The sequence below is a fragment of the Chanodichthys erythropterus genome, chromosome 19, assembly GCF_024489055.1.
Source record: "Chanodichthys erythropterus isolate Z2021 chromosome 19, ASM2448905v1, whole genome shotgun sequence".
NCBI lineage: Eukaryota > Metazoa > Chordata > Actinopteri > Cypriniformes > Xenocyprididae > Chanodichthys > Chanodichthys erythropterus.
Genome location: NC_090239.1, coordinates 16,751,969 through 16,774,713, shown reverse-complemented (window position 1 = coordinate 16,774,713; position 22,745 = coordinate 16,751,969). Strand labels below are relative to the sequence as shown.

At 36.6% G+C, this 22,745-nt stretch overlaps 2 protein-coding genes across 5 annotated transcripts in view; one reads left to right on the top strand and one right to left on the bottom strand.

Annotated features, from left to right (window-relative positions):
• mpp7a (MAGUK p55 scaffold protein 7a) overlaps positions 1-5,761 on the bottom strand; it is a 142,714-nt gene extending 136,953 nt beyond the window's left edge. The window contains exons 1-2 of one of the 4 annotated variants that reach the window (XM_067368617.1): positions 5,574-5,761; positions 5,169-5,248 (exon numbers count right to left, since the gene is read on the bottom strand). The gene's annotated coding sequence lies outside the window, so the exon portion shown is untranslated. Of the gene's footprint in view, positions 1-5,168; positions 5,249-5,569 lie in introns of all 4 variants that reach the window. The other 3 variants (XM_067368616.1, XM_067368618.1, XM_067368615.1) reach the window with 3 other exon arrangements.
• Positions 5,762-9,397: 3,636 nt separating this feature from the next.
• The window catches only part of waca (WW domain containing adaptor with coiled-coil a), a 35,868-nt gene continuing 22,520 nt past the window's right edge, over positions 9,398-22,745 (top strand). Inside the window, exons 1-6 of the mRNA XM_067369191.1 lie at positions 9,398-9,617; positions 9,798-9,831; positions 10,599-10,785; positions 15,043-15,134; positions 17,968-18,083; positions 19,872-19,987. Coding sequence (XP_067225292.1) covers positions 9,577-9,617; positions 9,798-9,831; positions 10,599-10,785; positions 15,043-15,134; positions 17,968-18,083; positions 19,872-19,987 — 586 coding nt within the window. The 5' untranslated portion in view covers positions 9,398-9,576. The remainder of the gene's footprint in view (positions 9,618-9,797; positions 9,832-10,598; positions 10,786-15,042; positions 15,135-17,967; positions 18,084-19,871; positions 19,988-22,745) is intronic.

Below are 22,745 nucleotides of genomic sequence, written 5' to 3'. Positions count from 1 at the left end.
AGGTTTACAAAGTGACACAGTGGATTATTTTAGTCTTGTTACTCACATTCACTATGGTATCACTAAATTATTAAAAGTAATGCTGAGCAGAAAGGAGGTTGGTTACGATGCATGAAGCGGTCCATGGGAAATCTCTCATAAATAAAACACACTTGGATACAACCACTTGCGACATCTCCACCGAAGTTACACAAGCCTGTCCTAAACAAGCTTGACTCTCCACAAGTCTTTAAGTTGATAAGTAGAATGATGCATTATCAGAGACTTCACATCATACTGCTTTCTTTTTCAAACATTCATGGGCTATGAGTTTTGTATTCCTCCTGCACATCTCAAGAAGCACCTTCTTTACAGCCTGTCTGAGCTCAGCTTTCACAGGAAGTGCTGAAGAGGCAAAGACAAGACAGGTCTGCAGAACAGGAGCACATATATCAAGTCAAGTTCTATTGATGACCTTATAAGAGGTGAATTTTGTATGTATGCCGCCACTATTTTCTTGGTCCAAAAGTGAGTTTGAGCTGACAGTGATTGATCTGAAACGGCTATTAAACTGCAATGGCAGCGTGACATTTTCTGATCTGTAAGTATTGGTGTACAATGTACAACACAGAAACAGTCGGGCCAGATGGGAAATACGCAGCAGATCCATGGGATAATGCATGTCAGCAGAACTGAACCACTGATTCAGATGCTGTATAGTCTAAAAGCAGCAGAGCTCTTTGAAATGAACACCTGAGCTCTGACACACTGCAAGATATAGTGATGACAAATGCATTCCTGCTAACAGTGCTCTGCTGGGTATGACCTTCACACCACATTCTTTTAAACGACTGAACTACTCACTTACTTCCCCCTCAGTTAATGATGGGGAACCAAGGCCACTGCACTGCTCATTTTTAGAAACTTCCTTTAATAAAACACCAAAATCCAGAGAATGAGACACACAAAATTTTGGGCACACAGATGAATTAAAGCATGAGGTCTAATTGCACTGCTGAAATAAAGAACTATAATTAAGCTAGAAATATATACACATAGGGCGTAAAGGTACATTTATTCATACAGAGAATTTTACTGTACTGACAAATACAGAGTTGTAGGCCATTAACCACCAATAATAACAGTAAGTTTGGTTTTGTTATTTTCTATAAGAAACAAAGTCTCATCTCTCAAATTCTGTCCATTTTATCATGAAATTTAAATGCCATTTTGACGCTCATTGAAGTGGCGTGAGTCATGACTGAGCGCTGTATAGATGCCTCAGAAGGCATGTTGAAAGATGCACCGACGTGAACATTTTGGCCAATACCAATAATTCTTTAAATTTGAAAGCCGATAACAGATACATTGGCCGATAAATCTCAATCCAAATTTATATAATTTTTGAGAGCCTGATTACAATAACAAAAGTCTAAAAGCCATGTCCCAAGCACACAATTATAATGTTCTCATTTTAAAGGTGCCGAAGAACATGTTTTTAAAAGATGTAATATAAGTCTCCCCTGAATGTGTCTGAAGTTTCAGCTCAAAATACCCCATAGTTTTTTTGTTTTTTTTAATTAATTTTTTAACTGCCCATTTTGGGGCATCATTATGAATGCGCCGATTCAGGGTGTGTGGCCCCTTTAATTCTCATGCTCCACGCCCCAAGAGCTCGCGCTTGCTTTAAATAACAAAAAGTTCACACAGCTAATATAACCCTCAAAATGGATCTTTACAAAGTGTTCGTCATGCAACATGTCTAATCGCGTAAGTACAGTGTTTATTTTGATGTTTACATTGACTCTGAATGAGTTTGAGGCTATGCTCTGTGGCTAACGGCTAATGCTACACTGTTGGAGAGATTTATAAAGAATGAAGTTGTGTTTATGCATTATACAGACTGCAAGTGTTTAATAATGAAAATAGCGACAGCTCTTGTCTCCGTAAATACAGTAAGAAACGATGGTAACTTTAACCACATTTAACAGTACATTAGCAACATGCTAACGAAACATTTTAAACAACTGAGATTTATATAAGAAGGAGGAAACAATGGAGTTTGAGACTCACTGCATGTCATTTCCATGTACTGAACTCTTGTTATTCAACTATGCCAAGGTAAACTCAATTTTTGAATCTAGGGCACCTTTAATATTATGTAGCTTATATGACAGACTTCCACTGCTAATCTTGCACTTAACTGTATTTTCCTTTTTGAAGTGATTTTTAATCATATTTCCAGCAATTCAAAACCATCATGGTGAACAGTGTACATCTGAAGTGTCTCAGCGTCCAGAGCTTGTTAGTTCACTAGATAAATGAACTCTTTCGCTGAATATATGCACTATATTAGCCTATATATTCATTATATTTTACTAAATTTGTCTTGATTATTTAATGTACGTGTTTAATGTAAGCCTATGTTTAAATAAATCCTATGTTTAAAGAAAACAAGTTATGATGGCCACTTTAAGTGAATATATTTTAATTTTTAAACAACTGGAGAAGAAACGTAATTTTATATTAAGAGTTAGAAGTTAATAATTTAATTTTTTCAACGACAGAAACAATTTGTTTAGTAAACCACTGTTTAATAAAATGTTCGTTTTTACCCTCCTGCTGTACCGAACCCATAAAGAACAGTGATTTCAAAACCGAGGTACGTACCAAACTGTAATTTGGTACAGTTTGGTACGTACCCCCCCCCCCAAAAAAAAAAAAAGCCATAAATTTTCAAAGAAAGTTCTCTACTGCAGCTCAAAACCTCTCACATCACATTCCAAGACCTCTCTCTCCCTCAGTTTCGACCTCACCACTACAGAAACAACAGCACAGGAATGCCAGTAACGCTGGGCCACACACTGGGCCAGCTAACACACAGACATTAGACACCTGTTCTGCCACTGCCAGTTTAGATGACACACCCCCACTCCACAAACACACAGACACACACACCCAGCAGTTAGGTTACCAGACTAATGAAACTTGCTACTACCCAAGACACTTACTGCACCAATATGCAATCCTTCCTCTGCTTCTCTTTTATTTTGCACAGACTAGGTCAGCTGACGACCTCACCGAATTAGCTAGTGCTCTTGTTCATATTCTGCCTCTCTGAAGAGTCACATGGTTACTTCAAACTCTGCTTGACGGTGTACCATATTGAAGTCTTATTCTGATAGAAAATGTTTTCCTTATTCCCTCAGTGTTTCTTTTCCATGTAACCATCCGAACAGCTCTTTTTGCAAACACCCAGTAAAGAACAGAAATGAGGTCACTTCCTCTGTCATGAACAATCAGATTGCAATCTGATATGGTGTGTATAGTGCATTTATAATTGACCACTAAAACACATCTCTGCAAAAAGAATATAAATGAATACACTATTCCTATCATATAGGAGCCCATGTCTGTCATGATGCAGATGTGTGGACCGGGGGTTCCTAAACTTCTGTACGCTGACAAAATTCTGTTTGGGAGAAGTAAGGTGCATTTACACTCAAATGATCCACATTTTGTATGAGACTCAAACCACATCCTGATGACTGCTATGCTTATCTTGGAGGGCATTTAAACATGGTCATGATAGCTATCCAATCAGTAAAAAGTGCATTAAGTGACCAACTGTAAATACTCTCTGAGTGTATGTTTGTATTAAAAGTAGGGCTGTCAAAAGATTAATCGGGATTAATCGCATCCAAAATAAAAGTTTGTGTTTACATAATATGTGTGTATACTATGTTTAATTATGATGTGCATGTAAATACACACACATTTAAGAAGTATTTGCTTGTATATACTGTATATATATTTATATAATTTATATTATATATAAATACAAATATTACATGTATAAATATAACACATTTTCTGTAAATATATATGCATGTGTGTGTATTTATATATACATAATAATTATACATAGTATTCACACATATATTATGTACACAAACTTTTATTATGGATGCAATTAATCGCAATTAATCATTTGACAGCCCTAATTAAAAGCCATGTCACCAATTGAAATCAGTTTGATTAATCGCAGCATGTGTTTACAAGACACATTATCTTTGTTTCAGGCTCAAAAACAAATGATGACCTGAAATGATCTATGCACATCACCTCAGTTTAACTCAGCAGTGTTTTTTATTCACCACTGTATTTTCATTCCTTCATATCTCACTAATCCTGCAGGACCTCCAAAGAACACATTCCCTCCTTTCGGTACACAATACGCATGGAATTCAAAGGGATGTAGGGAATTCTCTGCATTCTAGTCTCAAACTGTTAAGCTAACTGACCTCTTAAGACTTTAGTTAAAGTCACACATCAGGCATTGTGTTCCCTCTCGTGTTTAATTACTTGCATCCTAAAACGTAACAGTCGTCAAAAGAGGGAACGATCAGGACACGGACTGTAACGTCAGCCTGTCAACTGACACTGCGAGACGAGTGAGAGTGTGTGTAAAGAGGTCAAGAAGAGGGGAATCAGAGGGAGTGCAGACAGGGCACTTCTGAGCAGTGATATCTGACACAGCAGATAGCAAGTCTCAAACAAACCACTGTCTCCATCGTTTCCCACAGGGCAGCAGGACTGAGAAAACTCTCAGTATCTATTTGAACAAAGGTTAGAGTGCATTCAGTCATTTCATTGCTTGAATACTTGAGCATTTTCACATTTGCTCGGGGAGTCGGGGTAACAGAATAAACTATCACACCGCTTTTACAATTCAGTGGTCTGTTGCTAAGGAAGATCCCAGAGGGATGAACCTATCGAAGCCTCAAAGCCAAATTATGAAAACATGCCAAGAAACGCATAGAGTTTATTCAAGTTTGCATGGTTTCGATGTTTTGCAAACTGCCCCAGAGCCTTATCAATTAGGGTCGAGATATGATAAACACATGATTAGGAACTGTAAAACATACAACCTAGACTGTATTTTTATACAGCAGGAACATAGTAATTGTGTGTATACAAAATGTATTATATTTATTTATCTAAACATATCTAATATGTCTCACAACAACAACAACAAACTGTATAGTTCTAGCAGAAATAGAGAACAGCAGCACATGGCTGGTTGTAAACTCAGAAGCAGCAGCACTAGGTGAAACTAAATAAACGACATTCACTTTATTATATTTAATAGAGCATGTCAGGCCAACCCTAGCAGTTGAAGCACTCACGATGAGTGATGAGTTTGTCCTGTTGCTTAGGGCGAACCCACTGGTGATGTCAGTGTCAAGCTCCGCGTCGACACTCTCTGCTGAAATAAAGCAGATCCCTTCCAAGCATCAAGGATAGTGGGCTTGTTTCATTGTTTTTCCTTGTCCGGTTTAGCTTAACGGTCGGGTGCACTTGACACAGAGACTCGCGCTGTCAAGTGCACCCGACCGTTGGCTCGAGCACAACCGGACACACAAAAACAATTAAATAAGTCAGTACTCGAGTTTTCAAAAGAACTTCTTTTGACACTCCCCTCTAAAAGTACTAAATATTTAAGATTTGAAGTCATGTTAACATATAAACAACGTCGTAACGTAGATGTTTGTGGTCCCTTAAGAGAAATAAGTTGTTATTAACGTACTCACTCGAGCTGTGTATTGTGTTTGGGAAGTCCAGTCAAGACGCCTTGGGTTTCTTGGGCGGTTACTCCCGAGAAAAAGTTGCCTTCACTTTGATTTTAAAAGATAAAAAATGAAGAACTTTAATTAAAATATCCCAGGTTTTTGCGACCAAAGTGTTTTTCTTTCCAGGCAAAACGCTTCGTACAATCTGCGTTCAACGAGGCAGGCGGGCGGAAGTAATCCTTTTCTTGATTGGACAGATTACTAAAATAGGGCGGGACCAAAGTGTAATCCTGAAATCCGATTGGCGGTTACATAATCAATCATATGCCACACCTGCCCTTATTTTCTACTACGAAATTATGCTTTATTATAAGAGGTCTATAGGGAGAGTGTGCAAACGTAAATAAATCATAAAGACATGTTGCATTGTTGCTGTGAATAAAATGTTCTTTTGCGAGGGGTAATTTCCATGAATTAATGAGTCCTTCTTTTCTAATTCTTCAGACGAAAGAATACCTGTCTTTCCTGTTCTAGAGCATATGACAGCCAGTTTTTTTTTTTTTCTTTCTTCTATTTAATATCTCGCCTATCTATCTCTAGTACCTTGACTTGATCCGTCTCGACATGCTAGTCCTTGTTGTCTCACTCAGTGGTTTTCTACAGTGAGGGAATATATAAGGCAGACTGGTTTGACAAGTTTGAAAAAGACAAATGCCTCGTGGCTTCAACTAATGTTCCGTTTCTACACTACAAAAGTGAAAAATGTTCAGTTAATCTGTTCATAACAAAGAACTTTTGAAAGTTTATAGGCAATGGTAAGTTGAAAAAGAAAGAAAGAAAGAAAGAAAGAAAGAAAGAAAGAAAGAAAGAAAGAAAGAAAGAAAGAAAGAAAGAAAGAAAGAAAGAAAGAAAGAAAGAAAGCTGCTCTTTATCCTGACCTGCGTGCAGGGCCCAACACTCAAACATGAAAAATACATAATATAATAAATATTCAATACATTAAGGCTACAGCACCCTCTCGTGGTTGACATGAGATTGAAGAAACTTGCACTAAGAATATGATATTTTTGGAGTAAAGTTTGGACAATAATCATTTCTACTTGTCCTTCATGGTGTAATTCAGGTTCAGCCATGCAATTATTGAAATCAGATTAAACAAATAATAATTAAACACATCAGCTTGCAGTTTATATTACCAATCATCACATATTATTGACCTTTTACTATTAGCAGAAGAGGCAAAGTCTTGGTAAAACTTGGTGTAAACGGTGTAAAAAAAATAAATTAGTTAATTAATTAATTAAAAAACCTGTAAATATGGCTATAAATGATTTTATGTGCATGATTATAATAATTTTGGTAACACTTTAGGTTCCATTTGTGAACATTAGTTAACTGTATAACATGAACTAACAATTAAAAATAATTCTAAAGCATGTATTAATCTACTTAATGTTAATTTCAACATTAATTTGTATTGTTAATGCTATTTAATGGACCTGAGCCAATATGCAAACTAATTTTATATTCAATATTATGGCGTTTAATCAGATTCAAGAGTGAAAACAGACCCCTTGACAGTTTGGAGCAGTTTAGCATAATTGATTTTTGGGGTTTTGTGCTGAGAATATCTCATATGGACCAACAATAGCTTGATTAATCAAAGGTTCATTGGTAAGATTTTAGAATACTACAGTGTGACTTGTTACATTTGCACTGTTGAGCAGGTAAATGAGGGAACTGGTTCTGGAAAATATATCTGCAAAGAGGCACCAGGAGCTCATATAAAGAGAACAGACAATAATTGTGCTGATGCACCTGCTTCCATTGTTAGAATGAACAGTGTGGCTTCATCATGAGCATTACAGAGTCCCAAACGCGTAATCCTTCTTTAAGCCTATTTGTAACAATTGTCATAATTAAATCATAACTTCTCTAAAAGCTTATTAAAGTATCATCTAATCACATGCCTTGAGAAAGCTTTGCCCCCTTTGACTATTTTCATGTCAAATTAAAACATTTTTCTTTCCAGTTCTTTATAGAAATAATCTTCTTACAATGTCAAAATGAGTGAAAAGTGAAATAAATAAATGAAATGATATATTAAAATAATCATTAGCAAACCTAATGTGTTCATTTAAATCTACCTGGTTAATCACTTACCCATGGTTTCACATCTTAAGCTAGTCCTAGACTAAAATGCATGTTTGAGCTGTTTTAACTGAAAGCAACTTGCACTGACATATCTTAAAATATGCCATTGCCATTGTTTTGTCTCAAGATGCACAGCAGTAATGTTTTTTTCTAGGGTACATTTATAAAAGCTACTTATGCCCTAAGGCCTAATCCTGGCTTATTCTAAGCCCTGTCAGTGAAACCGGGTCTTAGAGTTATACTATAGCTTGATACATTATGCTGCTAATATTGCTATGCTAATAATATTATGCTGTTAGGAGAAAAACAGTGAAGAAACAAATAAAAAGAGAGGAAAAACTTTAGCCAAATCCTTTGAACACCATATCATCCATTGCAAGAAAATGGAAAAATGTGTTTTTGGATAAAATTAAAATGGCTAAGACATATAGAAAATCACTTTGGTTTTGGGGAAAGTGATTCACTTTTGGTTTTGGGGAAAGTCACCTGGAGCTTGTTATAACCATGAGACAAAACCTAAAATCCTAATATCAAATTTAAGATATTTGCCCTTTAAAAACAGCACAAAAGGACAATGACCCAAAACACTGACACTTTATTGGATAAGAACAAAACAATTGAATTAAGATGGATAATGACACTATTGTCTAGAGCTGCCTTTGAAATCCTTTCATAACTGATGTACTGTAGAGCTCCTTTAGCTGAAATGAATTTGTTTCGAAATTGATTGAACCAAATTGAATCAATATTTAACTTACTTGAGCTGAATAATCTTATCTTCTGTAGATCTTCTTTATAGCTTAATTAAATTTGATGATGAACTTTGCAACATTGACACTGTTATTGGACTAAATTGAATCAACTTTGAACTAAACTGAGCTGCATAATGACACTGTTGTCTTCTGCAGAGCTTTTTTACAGTTAAAATTGAAGTCATTTATTAATTGATGAATTTTGCAACACTAGTTTATTTCTGTGAAGCTGTTATGAAACAAAGCATGTTCAAATAAATGTAACTAGACAGGGTTTGAAATCTGGAATAAAATTATATGCAACCAAAAATCTGTATAATCTGGAAATTGCTGTCCATGTACCACACTCTCCATCTCATTTGGCAGAGTTGGCACAAAATTAGCATGGAAAAACAGACAAAAAAAAACTTGTCTAAATGTGCAAAGGCTCAATCTCACAGCTGTAATAGCTGCTGGCAGATATTGAATAGTGATCGGGTAACTTAGCCATTCAAAAAGTGCGCTCACATGTATCTTTTCCCAGAATTCCCCTGACTCGCTTGTTTCAGTGAGTCATACTGCATCAGGACCTTTCTGCATTCATCTCATTGGCGCTATATGCACTGACTCAACATGTCCAGTAGATTTCAGTATTGAGTTGAAATTCCAGCCACTGTAACTCAACATTTCTCAACAGCTGCAGTAAAGCTCGAAGTGAGGCTCATAAATCAAATTTCTTTATTAGTATGCCAAGCACAATGTGTTTTTACGCGTTGTTATCCATGCGAACACCTTCACAGATCCCTGCTTCACGTACTACTTTAGATCAATTCAACCACCAGTGGCCGAAATGACCCGAGAGTAGCCGAGCAGAGCCGAAGCGAGCCCCGAAATAACCCGGATTGAGGTGTGTGAGGAAGGCTGAGCTTCGCTGTTCTGTAGATAGGGGCAGAGTTTTGGTGTATGTGTGAGTGGGAGATGGACCGAGGGCGCTCTACTGACTAGCAGAGGCGAAGAGCGACTCCAATAGCCTGAACTATTAAAATAATATACGCGATACTGTCGTCGATAGCCCACTCCAAAATCCAAATAAGTCGCCCATCTTTCACATCTGCTTCACACACACTAACACGGCATTGATGGTAATGTATGCAAGGAAACAACCAAGACTCGGCGATGGGTAAAGAGCTCTGTTTTATACTCCGATTTTCCTTCTCCGCTTTGACAATCCGCCATTTTTAGCCAAACCAAAATAAGTAGAAACTTAAGGAAGCCGATTCAGCTGTTGCAGTTTCTGCCACTGTTCATGAAGATGATTTTTAACCATTCCTCTGTCTCTTTTTCTTGTTTTATTTTGTAGGTGCACCGACCGAAGGGATTCTCAGCCCTATCAGGTATATCTGAAACAAATAAGATTAAAATGGGGTAAATCTAGTGCAGGCTTTTGAAGCAGTTTAGGCCTCTGTGCGTAAAACATAGCGAAAAGTGCCTTATTCTCCATGGGTTCGGTTTAAAATGACACACACGTTTACATTACAATTCAAACATAAATCTGCGCTGTCATAAATCGCCTGACCGTCGAATTTATCATGTTTTAAATGCGCTCAGGGCGCTAACAGGCTAACGTTAGCTCGCTAGCGGCTACATCAGGCCTGTGTGCTACAGCGGTTTACTTGTAAATCACTATTATAATAACGTTTATTATCATTAATTCAAGATCAAAATTATGCTACTTTAGAGAAACCATTGTATGCGTAAACACGAATTTAAGAGTACGATGTTTATAAACAGTCGTCTTGGTAGTTGAGAGTGAATGCAACCAAATCCCAATAAAACGAGTATAATTATTGTGCAGACCATCAAGAGATGCTTAATTATATGTAATACTGGGAGAAAGATGCTTCTAGGCTTTTCTGTGCTCAGTTCAGTCTTGCAATGACGTGCAAAGTATGTTATGACACACATTATGCTCCTATTAAGTATTGTAGTGTTTTGGAACATGTTAGAGGATGGTCAATAGCTGGTAGACCATTCTGGACAAGCTGGTCGGCTAGCTAATGATGACCACTGTACCCCAGCTATAAACCAGCTTTTATGTACTATGCATGTCAGAGAGTAACTGTGCAGCAGAGTTCAATGTAGAAATGTCATGTTTTGACAGACTCTTAAGTACTCATCCAAGAGTCACCCTGATCACAGACATGAGAAGATGCGTGACAACAACGACGCCACTCCACCGTGCAAGATGTTGCGGCGATCAGACAGTCCAGAAAATAAACACATGGACAGCACTGGCCATGGCAGAGCAAAAGCCATCCATCCACACCGGGGGAGAGACAGAGAAGGAGGTAAGAGGGGAGATCTGGAGTCATATTGATAATTCGATAAGAGGCTGAGATCTGAGGCTGAAAAAGTGCAGAGATCCATGTTGTAAATCTTAGTTGGTGCATAATTATTGTTTCTATGTAAACACTAGTGAGACATCTCATGTTTAAGTTGATCAGATTGCTAAACAGACATTAAATGAAATCACACTGAAGTTGGACCTGCTTCAATTGTTTATAAGTAGCCTGCATCCCTACTTTATGAATTATGCCATTTCAGATGTAAGGCTTGGACTTGGAGCACTATGTGCTTTTCACATTCTTCATTTTCAGTGTTTTTTTTTGTTATCAAATCAGATCAGAATTTATTTCCACAGTTTTCAACAAGAAACTTTATTTTGCTTTCTACATGAAGATTGCTATATTATTTAGCAATTGATAAGCAGGCTTGAAAGACCTGTGATTGTATTGGTATATTGTATTTATTGGTATGGGGAACATTCTTAGGAAATAATTTTTCAGTTTTGCTAGAATGAACAAAATCAATGTAACATTTATGTTAGACATATTTATGACAGTCCACCCAAACATGAAGATTCTGTCATAATTTTCTTTCATCTGTAGAGTACAAAAGAAGATATTCTAAAAACTGTGTGGGGAACCAAACAGTTTTGGTGACCTTTGACTTCCATCTTTTAGATAGGGCCTTTTACACAACAGCACTGTTTTTTAACTAAAAACAGAACACTTTTTTTTGTGTGTTTTGGCCATTCATTAACATGTCAACGTTGTTTTGGGAGCCTGAAAATGCAAACTTTTGAAAATAGAAGTTTTTGAAATTGATACCATTATCATCTGCATGTAAACAACAAAAAAATTAATTTGTCAAAGTGGTGACGTCATGCGCACACGTATTACGTGTTCGGTCTATAGGCATGCGCGAATACTTTGCGGACAAAAATGGTGGAAATCAGGACTGCGTTTATGCTGCTCAAGATATTGATCTAATGCTTCTCCAGCAAAGTGTAGATTTATACTGTTACCACTACTACAACCAATGGAGACTCATTATTTACATATGCCGAATTCTAACATCGCCAACTAATTTGAATTCTGACCTCGCCAACAAATGGGCTGGCATGAATAATACAGCATTTTGGGATCTGGGATCATTTTGACAGCGTTGTCGTCTGTACATGAAACTTTTAAGAGAGGAAAAACAGTGCAGGCGTACATTGGAATAACGAATCGGACCGTTGTAGGAGCCACCACAGATCTCACTCAACTAGGAACTCTAGCCTACTTGAAATATAGATTTTGCACAAGGCAAGTTGTATTAGTTAGTAGAAGGTTATTCTCCATTTTTAAGATATATTTTAAAAGATTTTAAGATTTCTGAGTCATGGACATAAGTGATAAATCTACTTAATTTGCTGCCTGGCTTTGTGCCGTTGGATGTTTTCATTATTGTTAGTGCTACATCTTATGAATATTGATGGTGTAAAAGCTTTGCATCTGTCATTCATACCAGATCTGCTACATAGGTCAGGTCTGGCATTAAAGATCCCTCGAAGCAGTTAAAGAGGATAACCATTATTTAAAAATTATTTAATTTGTTTGTTAATATTTGCATTTGCGCTAACCAAAAATGCTAAAAGTAGCTGACCCATGTCTCCAACTATGTCGTGTTGTAGTGGATGGTATCACTGTCGTGACAGATTTCGATTAGATTTCCAATCAACTAATGCTGTTAAGTAAACAGGGAAACTATTCAATTGGTACATTACTGTAATATTAAGGGTAGGAGTATGTTATTTAGTGTATATATTTAAGTATATATATTTGTAGTGAGTGTACTATATATATATATATATATATATATATATATATATATATATATATATATATATATATATATATATATATATATATATAATGCGCTAAATGTTTCTCTCTATTGCTTTTTTCCAGCTAACTAAACAAACTATAATCATTGCATGACTTTCCTGAGGAAAATGCAGCATTATGTGATATGTTCACAAACCATTTTATTGATGTCTTTCTGCAGTTGAAACATGATTACATGAGAAATTATAATTTTCAGTGAGTTCCCTATCTGTCAGTATATCTTTTCTCCCGTGACATTGAAAGCTAGTACTGTTTCTTATCAAAAGTAACAAATCACAAAGCTTGTTGCGATTATTGGATGGAAGGCGCTCTACAAATAATGATTAGTGTTTTATTCATACAACTGAAAACAGCATAAAAGATTGATCTTGGCATATACGAATCAACATTGGTTTGTTAAAAGAAATGGCAATTAAAAACAGAGAAATTAATAGCCCTAGTGACTGAAGTCTTGATGGAAGTTGGACAGTTTGAATAACCTACCACTTCTCACTTTGGCCTGTTTTTAAATCAATTAATTCACTGACCATATTACTTCATTCTAATGAATTATCAAAACCAAGATGAGGAAACTTTTGACACATGCCTAAAGCAAACACAAAACAAGGTTTTCTGGTTCCTCCAGAACCATCACAGTGACTCCTAAAACATATATAAGGCTCTGTACCTGCTTTTCTAACCAGTACTCTTCATTAAAAACACTGACTGTTTTAGATGAACTTCACTTTACACACTGCACTTGAATCACTAAAGTGTATTCCTTGACTTCACATGTAGGCTAATGTAAATTGTTGCTAACTTGTTCTACCACTCCTAAGTTTAATATTTTTGTGTGCATGTTGAATATTTGTGGGGGTTTTTTTATCTTAAGTTGAAAAGGAAAGCAGTGGTTCAAGACCCCATGAAATGGCTTGACAAGTGCAGTTTTTTTGTTTATGTATTTCATGTTCATTAGAATTTTGGGAGGGACTGTGACATATGAAAGGGCTCTTCCCTCTATTTTTCATAATTGCTACAAGACTTTAGTTTAAAGATTTACTACATGCTCATCATCTGCAGGTGGTATTTAGGGTAAAGACAGTCTCATTCTGAAGAGCATCTGATGCAGGATGTCATCATCGATATTTTTGTCTGTGTTCCCCAATCAGAGACTACATTTTGTCTGTATATCTTCTAAAGGTTTACTTTGTCAACATTAAGAAGTGCATCTAGACCACTTCAAAGCTGACATGCATGAACAAAAAGCCACAAAGCACAAATTGATTTCATAGATGTAGTGTATATTGAGACCTAGTATGTCTTTGAGTCTAGTCTTTTCCACCCTCACAGTGGCTTTATATTCTCGTTACTAGCACACTTCTGACACATCTTCTCTCAGGTGGTAAAGACTGTCTGTACCCTAAGGGATGTCTGCAGTCTAAGCCTGCAGCTGAAATGCCCCAGTGAGGGTTTATGTTTTGGCAGGGGCGACTGCAGGTCACTTAGGGCTTTCTGTGTGGCTTTCTTGACCTATTCTGTACAATAAAACACTCTGTTCCACCTGAAGTGAGTTAATTACCTGATGTATGAAACATTTACCTCCACCTGAATTTGTGTTATTGGTGTACTCTTTATTTTTGAGTGTCAGGTGTGTCATTAAGAGTGTGAGTTTGATGTATTATAAAATCAGTATGCTGTTCATCTCTTCCAACTCTACTCATTTTGACAAAAAAATAATCAGTAATCTCACTGAACACATGTAATTTGTCTGAAAACACTCCTATTTCACTAGTTTGTTACCTCAAATTGTGGTAAGACCTTTCAGTTTGCCCCTTTTCGGTTGTGGGCATATAAAGAATGGCCTTACTAGTTATTTAAACAGATCTTTATCACTCATGTGATGAGAACATGCAAACAAATATTAAAAATCATTTGGTATTAAAAATCTTTTGATTTGTTCATCGCTTTAAAGTGTGACTGTTGTACATTTTTTTACCATTGAAATCATGCTACATGAACACTTCCTAGATGTGTCTTTGAGAGCTTGTATTTCTTGTCAGTGGTGTGCAGTTCAAGCTGAAATGACTCTAAAGATTCAAAGAAGCGGAAATTGATAGGAAGGCCTATAAGTTTGTGTCTCTGCATCATTCAGCCATAAACTCAAGTGCTATAAGAGTCTTTGATATAAATATGCTTGATTTTGCGGTCAATGAATTATGGGATGTTGTCTGTGAAGCTTTATAGTTACTTAGATCATAGTAGAATGTCCAATGATTCGTTGTTTAACCATCCAGATGAGGTAATAACTCTTAGATTTGCATTGTCCTCCACTAGTTTTAAGAAATAACTTAAACTGGTTTGTTTTGATTACAAGAAATATTTTTCTTCTTTTAGGGACCAGTATATCCCCTCAAGAGAACTCCCATAACCACAGCTCTCTGCACAGCTCCAACTCTCATTCAAATCCCAACAAATCATCAGACACGGTAAGTACCACACTCTCAATGTCTTCTGACTTGTCTGCATCATGTAATGAGGCAGAGATCAGCGCACGCAACAAGGCCTTGCTTATATACGTTTCTAATTGCAACAGTAACCTTTTGCACCTTTGGCACAATCTGCCTGTTGTAGAATGAATGTTTATTGAATAAATCAGACCATTTAATGATACACTAATTGCTGTTTGTGCTATTAGTTTTGCTTAAATCATGTTGTATAACTATTTTACTAGAAGTAGCAATTAAGATACATTAATTTCGTACCAATGAAGTCAAAATAGAAAACATTTATCCTGGCAAATCCGATAGAATGTTTTAGACGGCTAATAAGTGGCATGTTATTTTATGGGCCATTATTTGGATCTAACAAAATTATCTCTGGCATAAATTCGGCATCGCTGTTAAATGTGTTGTCTGGTTGTGTGGCAAACCTCCTGTGTGCATACCATCTGTCTCCTTTCTGTAGATGATATGAGCTCTTCTGGGAGATGAAAGGCACAGCGTACTTTTACCAGGGTAGAGAAAGAAGATTTAGTGCTTTTGCTGCATTCAGCATTACATTCATTTAAGGTTTTGAAACGTAGTAAAAATTACGTTGTATATTGAAGTCATGTGGTTTGGTTTGATTTGTTTAATTGACATTTTAAAAAATATTTGCAGTAATGCAAATCATTTGTTAAAAGGCTATTTTGGTCATAGATGACGCCAAATTGGACTTCATTCAGTGTCTAAAGTCTAAAAACAGACTGCCAAGCCATAGTAATATTGAGGGGTCATTTTGTGAGAAATGTTAGAAAGAAGCAAGTTCATTTCAACAAACTTGATGAATGGATCTAATATTTGTGGCATAAGCTCTCTTTATGAATTTGAGATCGTTTTGGTGAGCCTGCATAAAATTCAAATCCTAGAATTGAAGTGGTGTCGACATTTTATCTCTGTCCTTGTGCCACTGTTGGTTTTAAATGGCCTTTCATTCTATGTTATGGGGCCACTTTCGATATGCTGCATAAAATCTCTTCCACACTCTAAAGATGGTGAGATGCTCCACCTACTTTATGAACTCATTCATCAAACCCTCTTCATCTGCCCAATTACCTTTCCCAAGATTTTATGTTTTGTATTAAACCTTGTAATTATGTTCAAGGCGAGAACTAGCTGTCTGCAGGCATACAGAGGTGAATTTCTTCATGGTTTGAAATATGTACTACTTAATTGGGGTTTCTTTCAAGGACAGAGGCAGAGTTTAATGTACAATAAAATTAACAGTGTTAATCATAGGTCTGCAAGGAACGGCATTGTATTATGAGTTACATTTGAGAAATAAACTACCATTCAAAAGTTTGGTATCGGTAAGATTTTTTTTCAAAGGAAGTCTCTTATGTTTTCTAAGGGTGCATTTATTTGATTAAAAATGCAGTAAAAACAGTATTATTGTGAAATTATTACAATTTAAAATAACTTTTCTATTTTAATATATTTTATTCAAATAAAGTAGTGTAACATAACATTTTAAAATGTGGTTTTGTGCTCAAATATTTATCAGTTTTGAAAAGAAAACTGCTGCTTACTTTTTTTGTGTGGAAACCACAATACATTTTTTTATTTGAAATTAGAGATGAACCGATTGACCTGCAAGGGACCGGAATCGGACAATTTCCCATGTGATCAGCCCAGATTGGTGACTGGTCGGTCAATCTCACGTCTTTCTGATTCCTAGCAATCCATTTTGTTACCGGTACATGTGTTTGGCACAGGCAATAACGTCAGCTTTCCTACAGCGAAGTGATACACACCCGACACCTCTCAGTTGCTCGTCTCATTCGCCCCAGTTAAATAGTGCTCATGTTGCACACAATTTTACTAATTCTCGAAGGTTTCACGCTCGCACTCAAAGCGCGTGCACCGGTGATCTACATAAGTGTCCCAGTGTGTAATGCAAAGACGCATATTAATACAGCATTTGTTGGTAGATTCCACCAAAAAGTGTGAACTTGTTGAGTTTGGCACTTTCATAACATTTCAGCATCTTGATCAGCCTGACATATCAACGTTGGGATAACCAGTGCTGTTAGTTTGTGCGGGGACTACCTGTTTGTTCCAACCGTGGTGGTCTATAATGAGAACTATGGCAAAGGACCCCAATAAATGCATTGCTAGCAAAAATATAGTCGGAATTCATTTGTCTTATTTTGAATTACCATCAAGACAGAAAGATGCTTTTTGTCTCTAGCTAACTGGGTCATGCTAAACAACCAATCCATGACCCATTGGCCAACAGGGAATACATTCAGGAAAATTGTCGTTATTTTTGCAATTCCGGTTGGTGACGCTAGTGGCACAGAAATTGCACACTTCAACTTTAATGATTGGGACTGCCTGGTGTGGTGGTGTGAGGCTTTGACTGTCAGACTGCTAGTAGGTGGAGGGTGGATTCAGGCAGATTAAAGAGGCATCCTGCAGGGGCAATGCGCAGAGATCCACATCAAATATTACACACGCTTGCATCAGGATTCAGCTTGCATGCTCTCTCTCTCTCTCACTTACACGCTCCATCTGTCTGTTTCTAATGCTCCCATTTCCTCTCTTTTCTTCCCAGACTCATTCTATATTTTAAACTTCCTCATATTGTTGCTCTGTTTAGCCTTTTCTCATGTCAGAGGAAAAACAGCAAACACCTAGATTGTCTTCCCTTTTTTCCCTCCCTCAGGTCTTTTCTTTTGTTCTTTTCCCCCACCCTTCCTTTGCATCTTCCTTCCTTTACCGCTCTCATGTCTTTAACACCTCCTATCTCCTCACACCTGTTGTTTTTCCTTCTATTCAGCCATATGAGCCGGCAGATGATTGGTCTGAACACATCAGTTCTTCAGGGAAGAAGTACTACTACAACTGCAGGACGGAGGTGTCTCAGTGGGAGAAACCCAAAGAGTGGCTGGAGAGGTATTAAACATGCACACTTTCAACCCTCGGCTCGAACTCAAATTGTGCTTAATTATACACTAATAGTACTCTAATCCATGCACCTTGCCAGTGAAACATCATCAGGTGATCGATTCAAGTGGAAATTGTATAAACTAGTATATTTTTGCAGAAGAAAGATGTCCAAATGGAAAATACTTTTTAGCATCTCTGTTGAAATTATGAATGCAAAGTGTCACACTTTGAGTTTTCAAGATGACAGTGAGGGTCACTGAGCTTTCACACAGATCGTTTATGACCTTCATTAATTGGCAGTGCTTCATAAAATGTTTTGCAAAAGATTTTGTTGATAGTCAAAAAGCGTCCTTGAGCTCTGGAAAGGCGCTATATAAATAAAACATTTTTTTCTTCTTCTTCTTATTATTATTATAATGCCCTGCAAACCTGTATGCAGAAGTGTTAATTTTGTCAGCTTTTTTTTTTTTTTTTTTCTTAGTCTTAGTCCTGTATCAAATGTAACTTTTAGTTTTTATCATATTTAGGGGCCATTCACATATCATGCCTAAAAACGCGTGGAAAGCGGGGCCGCAATGCTTTCTCCTCCTTTCCACAAGTGCCTGTGCTCCCGTGGCATTTGTCGTTGCTATGCCACCATGAACTCTGCTCTCCACGATGACGAGGAAGTATCGGCAAAGGATTCATTGATTTCTAACCCTTGCATTAGCTTTACTACTATATACATGTTGATGAAGATGAGAAATAAAACCCACCCTGTACAGCTATAATCAGCTGTTCGGCTGAGCTTTGTTTTGTTACGGAAAGGCCATAGCTGATTGGTTGGTTCTTGTTACATGACCTGCGGTGCGCTTGCGGCATTCTGAAAAGTTGAGAATTTTTAATCTCGATGCGCCAGGAAAATGGACCACATGCGCGTCGCGACCGTGTTGCTTCCATTATGAGCGTGCCTGCTGCACGGCTACATTTGAAATAATGAATTTGCGTGTCAACGTTGTCCTGGTTTTATTTAGTCAAGTTTTAGTCTGAGCATTTTAGTCTAGTTTTTTTCAACAAAAATAAAAGTTTTTGTTCCTTTAACTACATTTTAGTCTCTTCTTTTTTCGTCAACAATATTGCATTTTGATATAGTCACAGTAATTGTTTAATGACCTTATCGTCTCGTCTTAGTCTGGGGAAAAACTTTGTTGACCAACATTTTTCGTCATAGATTTCATTAACGAAATGAACACTAATGCAGAATAACAAAAATAGGCTCCGGGCTGCAACCCCAATTGTAGCACTGCTTCTGCTGTAGAGAACCACACATGTACTCTAGCTACCCATGTATTCTTAATATTTTTTTGTTGTTGTTGTTGTTGTTGATGTGCTTGTTTGCAGGGCTGCACATTTTGGCTCAAAATCTGATTCAACATGACTATATAATAATAACTTTTCATTATTATTATTATTATTATTATTATTTTATTACAAGTTGATTATTATAATTATCTATTATTATGTTTTATTTTGTGAATATTTATTAAATAAAATATTAAACAACTGTAAGCTAAAAAAATTAGCAATGTGTGCTGAAATTAAAATGTGCTCCAGATGCAAAATGAAACACACTTTGTTTCCACTTATGAAGTGACTTGCAAAAAGTTGAGACATAACAGCTAGGCTCATTGTGAGGCTTTTTTCTTCTATGTCAGTCATGTGGCGTATACCAGAGTGTGTTGTTGCACTGTGTAAAGCTTGTGGTTTTGTTGTCTTTGTATGCTAGTATCATTTGTGAATGCCTTCCTGTTTCAGAGAGCAAAGGCAGAAGGAGGCAACCAAGATGGCTGCAGTGGTCAACAGTTTCCCTAAAGACAGGGACTATAGGCGTGAAGCCATGCAGGCTACACCCGCCAGCTTCTCCAGCACTAGTAAGTATCTGCGTCTGAAAACCCACATCATTCAGCTGTTATGTTGCAGTAAAGGTTGTTTAAGTCAGTGCAGTCCACTTTATTGGGGTAATCTCAAAAGTGATACAGGATCTCCATGACCATGGAAGTACTTTGGTTTCTGAATCAAAGGCCAGAATCTGTTGTTTAGGCTTCAGACTATGTTCTTAAAGGTGTTGTACGTTCAGATCTTATGTGTCAGGAGGTCAGCTTATGAAGTTATTTTTGTTGAAAAAAGTTAAAATATTTGTAAAAGTGACCATTTTCCGTCCTCATTTTTACACTGTCAAACTTCATTTCAAAGGACGTTAACTCTTTCAGAAATGCAAGTAAATGGCCACTGATGTGATTGGTGAACTTGGCGAACTCATACTGTCTAAGCCCTCCCCCACAGAATGTGTAACTTTTGATGATGGACAATGGAGTTGTCCCTCCCTTGAGAGATATAATAGAGTCGTATGTGTTTGAGTTAGGTTAAGTTAGATTAATGGGAACCAATAATGCCCCTTTTATACGATGTAATATAATTCTCTGGTGTCCCCAGAATGTGTCTTTTGAAGTTTCAGATCAAAATACTCCACAGATCATTTATTATAGCTTGTCAAATTTGCCCCTATTTGGGTGTGAGCAAAAACACGCCGTTTTTGTGTGTAGTTTTATGTAGCCCTTAAACAACAAAAGAAAATATCTCTTTAAAAGAAAATATCTCCCTTTGCATTAAACTTTGAGCGTCGTAACATTGCAGATGTTGTTTATGCTCTAACAGCAACATTACACACTAACTAAAGTTAAAAAAGTGAAATCATAATCTACCACCATCTATCTATCTAATCTACCATATTTCAAAACTGTCATTTTACAACAAATTGTTCTCAAAATGCTGCAAACAAACAAAACCATTTTCAATCGCTCAGGTACATCATTTAAAAATAAACGTCAGCCATGCATTTCTAATAGTTTGATCTTTTGGAAGGGTATGCTTAGTTTTTGGGGTTGCAGTTGTCTATATTCAGGGACAGAATAATGTCAGTTGGTCTTTACGGCTTATATCACTTTTATGATTGGACAGAGTTTTTTTTTTTTTTTTTAAGAGCGCACCTCCTTGATATACATGTTGTTAAGGGGAATGTAGAGAGAATTTTTGATGTCATGAATGGGTTGATTTCAAATCCTGGCATTTCAGAAGGGTGGAAAACAACTGGGAAATTAGCTTTGAGTTATGAATCTTTCAGAATGATTTTCAGAAAATGAATTTTTTTTTTATTGCATATATATTGCATATATTTTTTTCATTTTTATGTGTAAATATCAAGCATGTTTTGATTCTCCATTTCATGACCCCTTTAAACCTTATTACCCAGGATGCTATAACATTGAACTTTCCAAGCGGTAGATTCTTAGTTATACTCTTGTTGACCTGTCATAGGGAATGCGATTTCTCATTTTGAAAAGGTTTAAGTTAGGGCTGTAACGATGCATCTATGTAATGGATTACGCTGATAGTTGATTTGCGTGGAATGCGTTGATTCATTGCGCTGTTTATGTTCCCCAATGATGGCAGCTGCCGGACATGCAGAAAATCAGCTGTTACTACGAAAATATCGAGCCCAATCTAAAGTGTGGAATCTTTTTAAAAAAAAAAAAAAAACACCAAATAAAAGGGTCCTCTGAAATTGGGATACCACAGCAGTATAAATTTTATGCAGGAGGATCTGAAAAGAAAACATCCTGGGGCTCTCCTACTTCAAAACAACGAGACGGCAGTGTAAGCATTTGGACTGTAGTGAAGTTTTACACAGCACTAGAATACGGTAGTCAGTCTCATATTTTGTGCTTTTAATACAGCTGCGTTCATACAGAATACAGTTTGTACGAGCTGCCATAAGTGCGAAGCTGTGAGACGTGCAGCTCAAATGTACTCTGCAACCATTTAATGCTATTGTTGATCCTTTAAAATATCTAATGGATGAACTTGCACCTCATTTATTTAATTATGCTCTGTCAGTCGTGGTAAAATTGTTTGATACTGTTCCTATTACCGGTCAGTTAGTTAGTTAGAATGTGGTTTTGACTTAAAGTTGTGATGTATTTTCATACAGCTGAATGAACATATTCAAGCAGCTACTTTAAGCTCCTGAATGAAAAAAACATCAGGATTGTTGTAAGCAGTTGCTGCTCTAGATTCCCAAAAGTGATTGTGAACGCAGCCATAGTAGACACCTTTTTCCCTGATTGAGCCTACACTGCATAAACCTTATCTTTTGTGATAAGTAATATCATTAGATAAAAGTTAGCACACAGAATATTTACGTTTATTATTTTAAGTTACATTAAACAAAGAATTAATCAATAGAAGATTAACCGGGAGAAGAAAAAAATTGATTTGATTTAATCGATTGATTTTATTTATTTATTTATTTATTTATTTATTTATTTATTTTAGTTCCAGCCCTAGTGTTGTTACTTTTTATGTGTTTTGTTGGTAGACATACAGAGAGATAGAGATGATACACTGATATTTAGGTATCAAATGATGCTGGAGACATTTGTGATTTAGAGGGAAAGTATATAATGTAATTTGGTTTGTTTGTCAAGTGGTTTGCTGTTGCAGAGTCATTACTGACATCACAAATGATCACAGATTGGTTTTGTATTTATAGAATAACAACATTCAGAGATTTTTGCAATGTTTTTATGACTCGGACTTCTGCTTATCCGCACCACCCACGTAAGCAGTGTC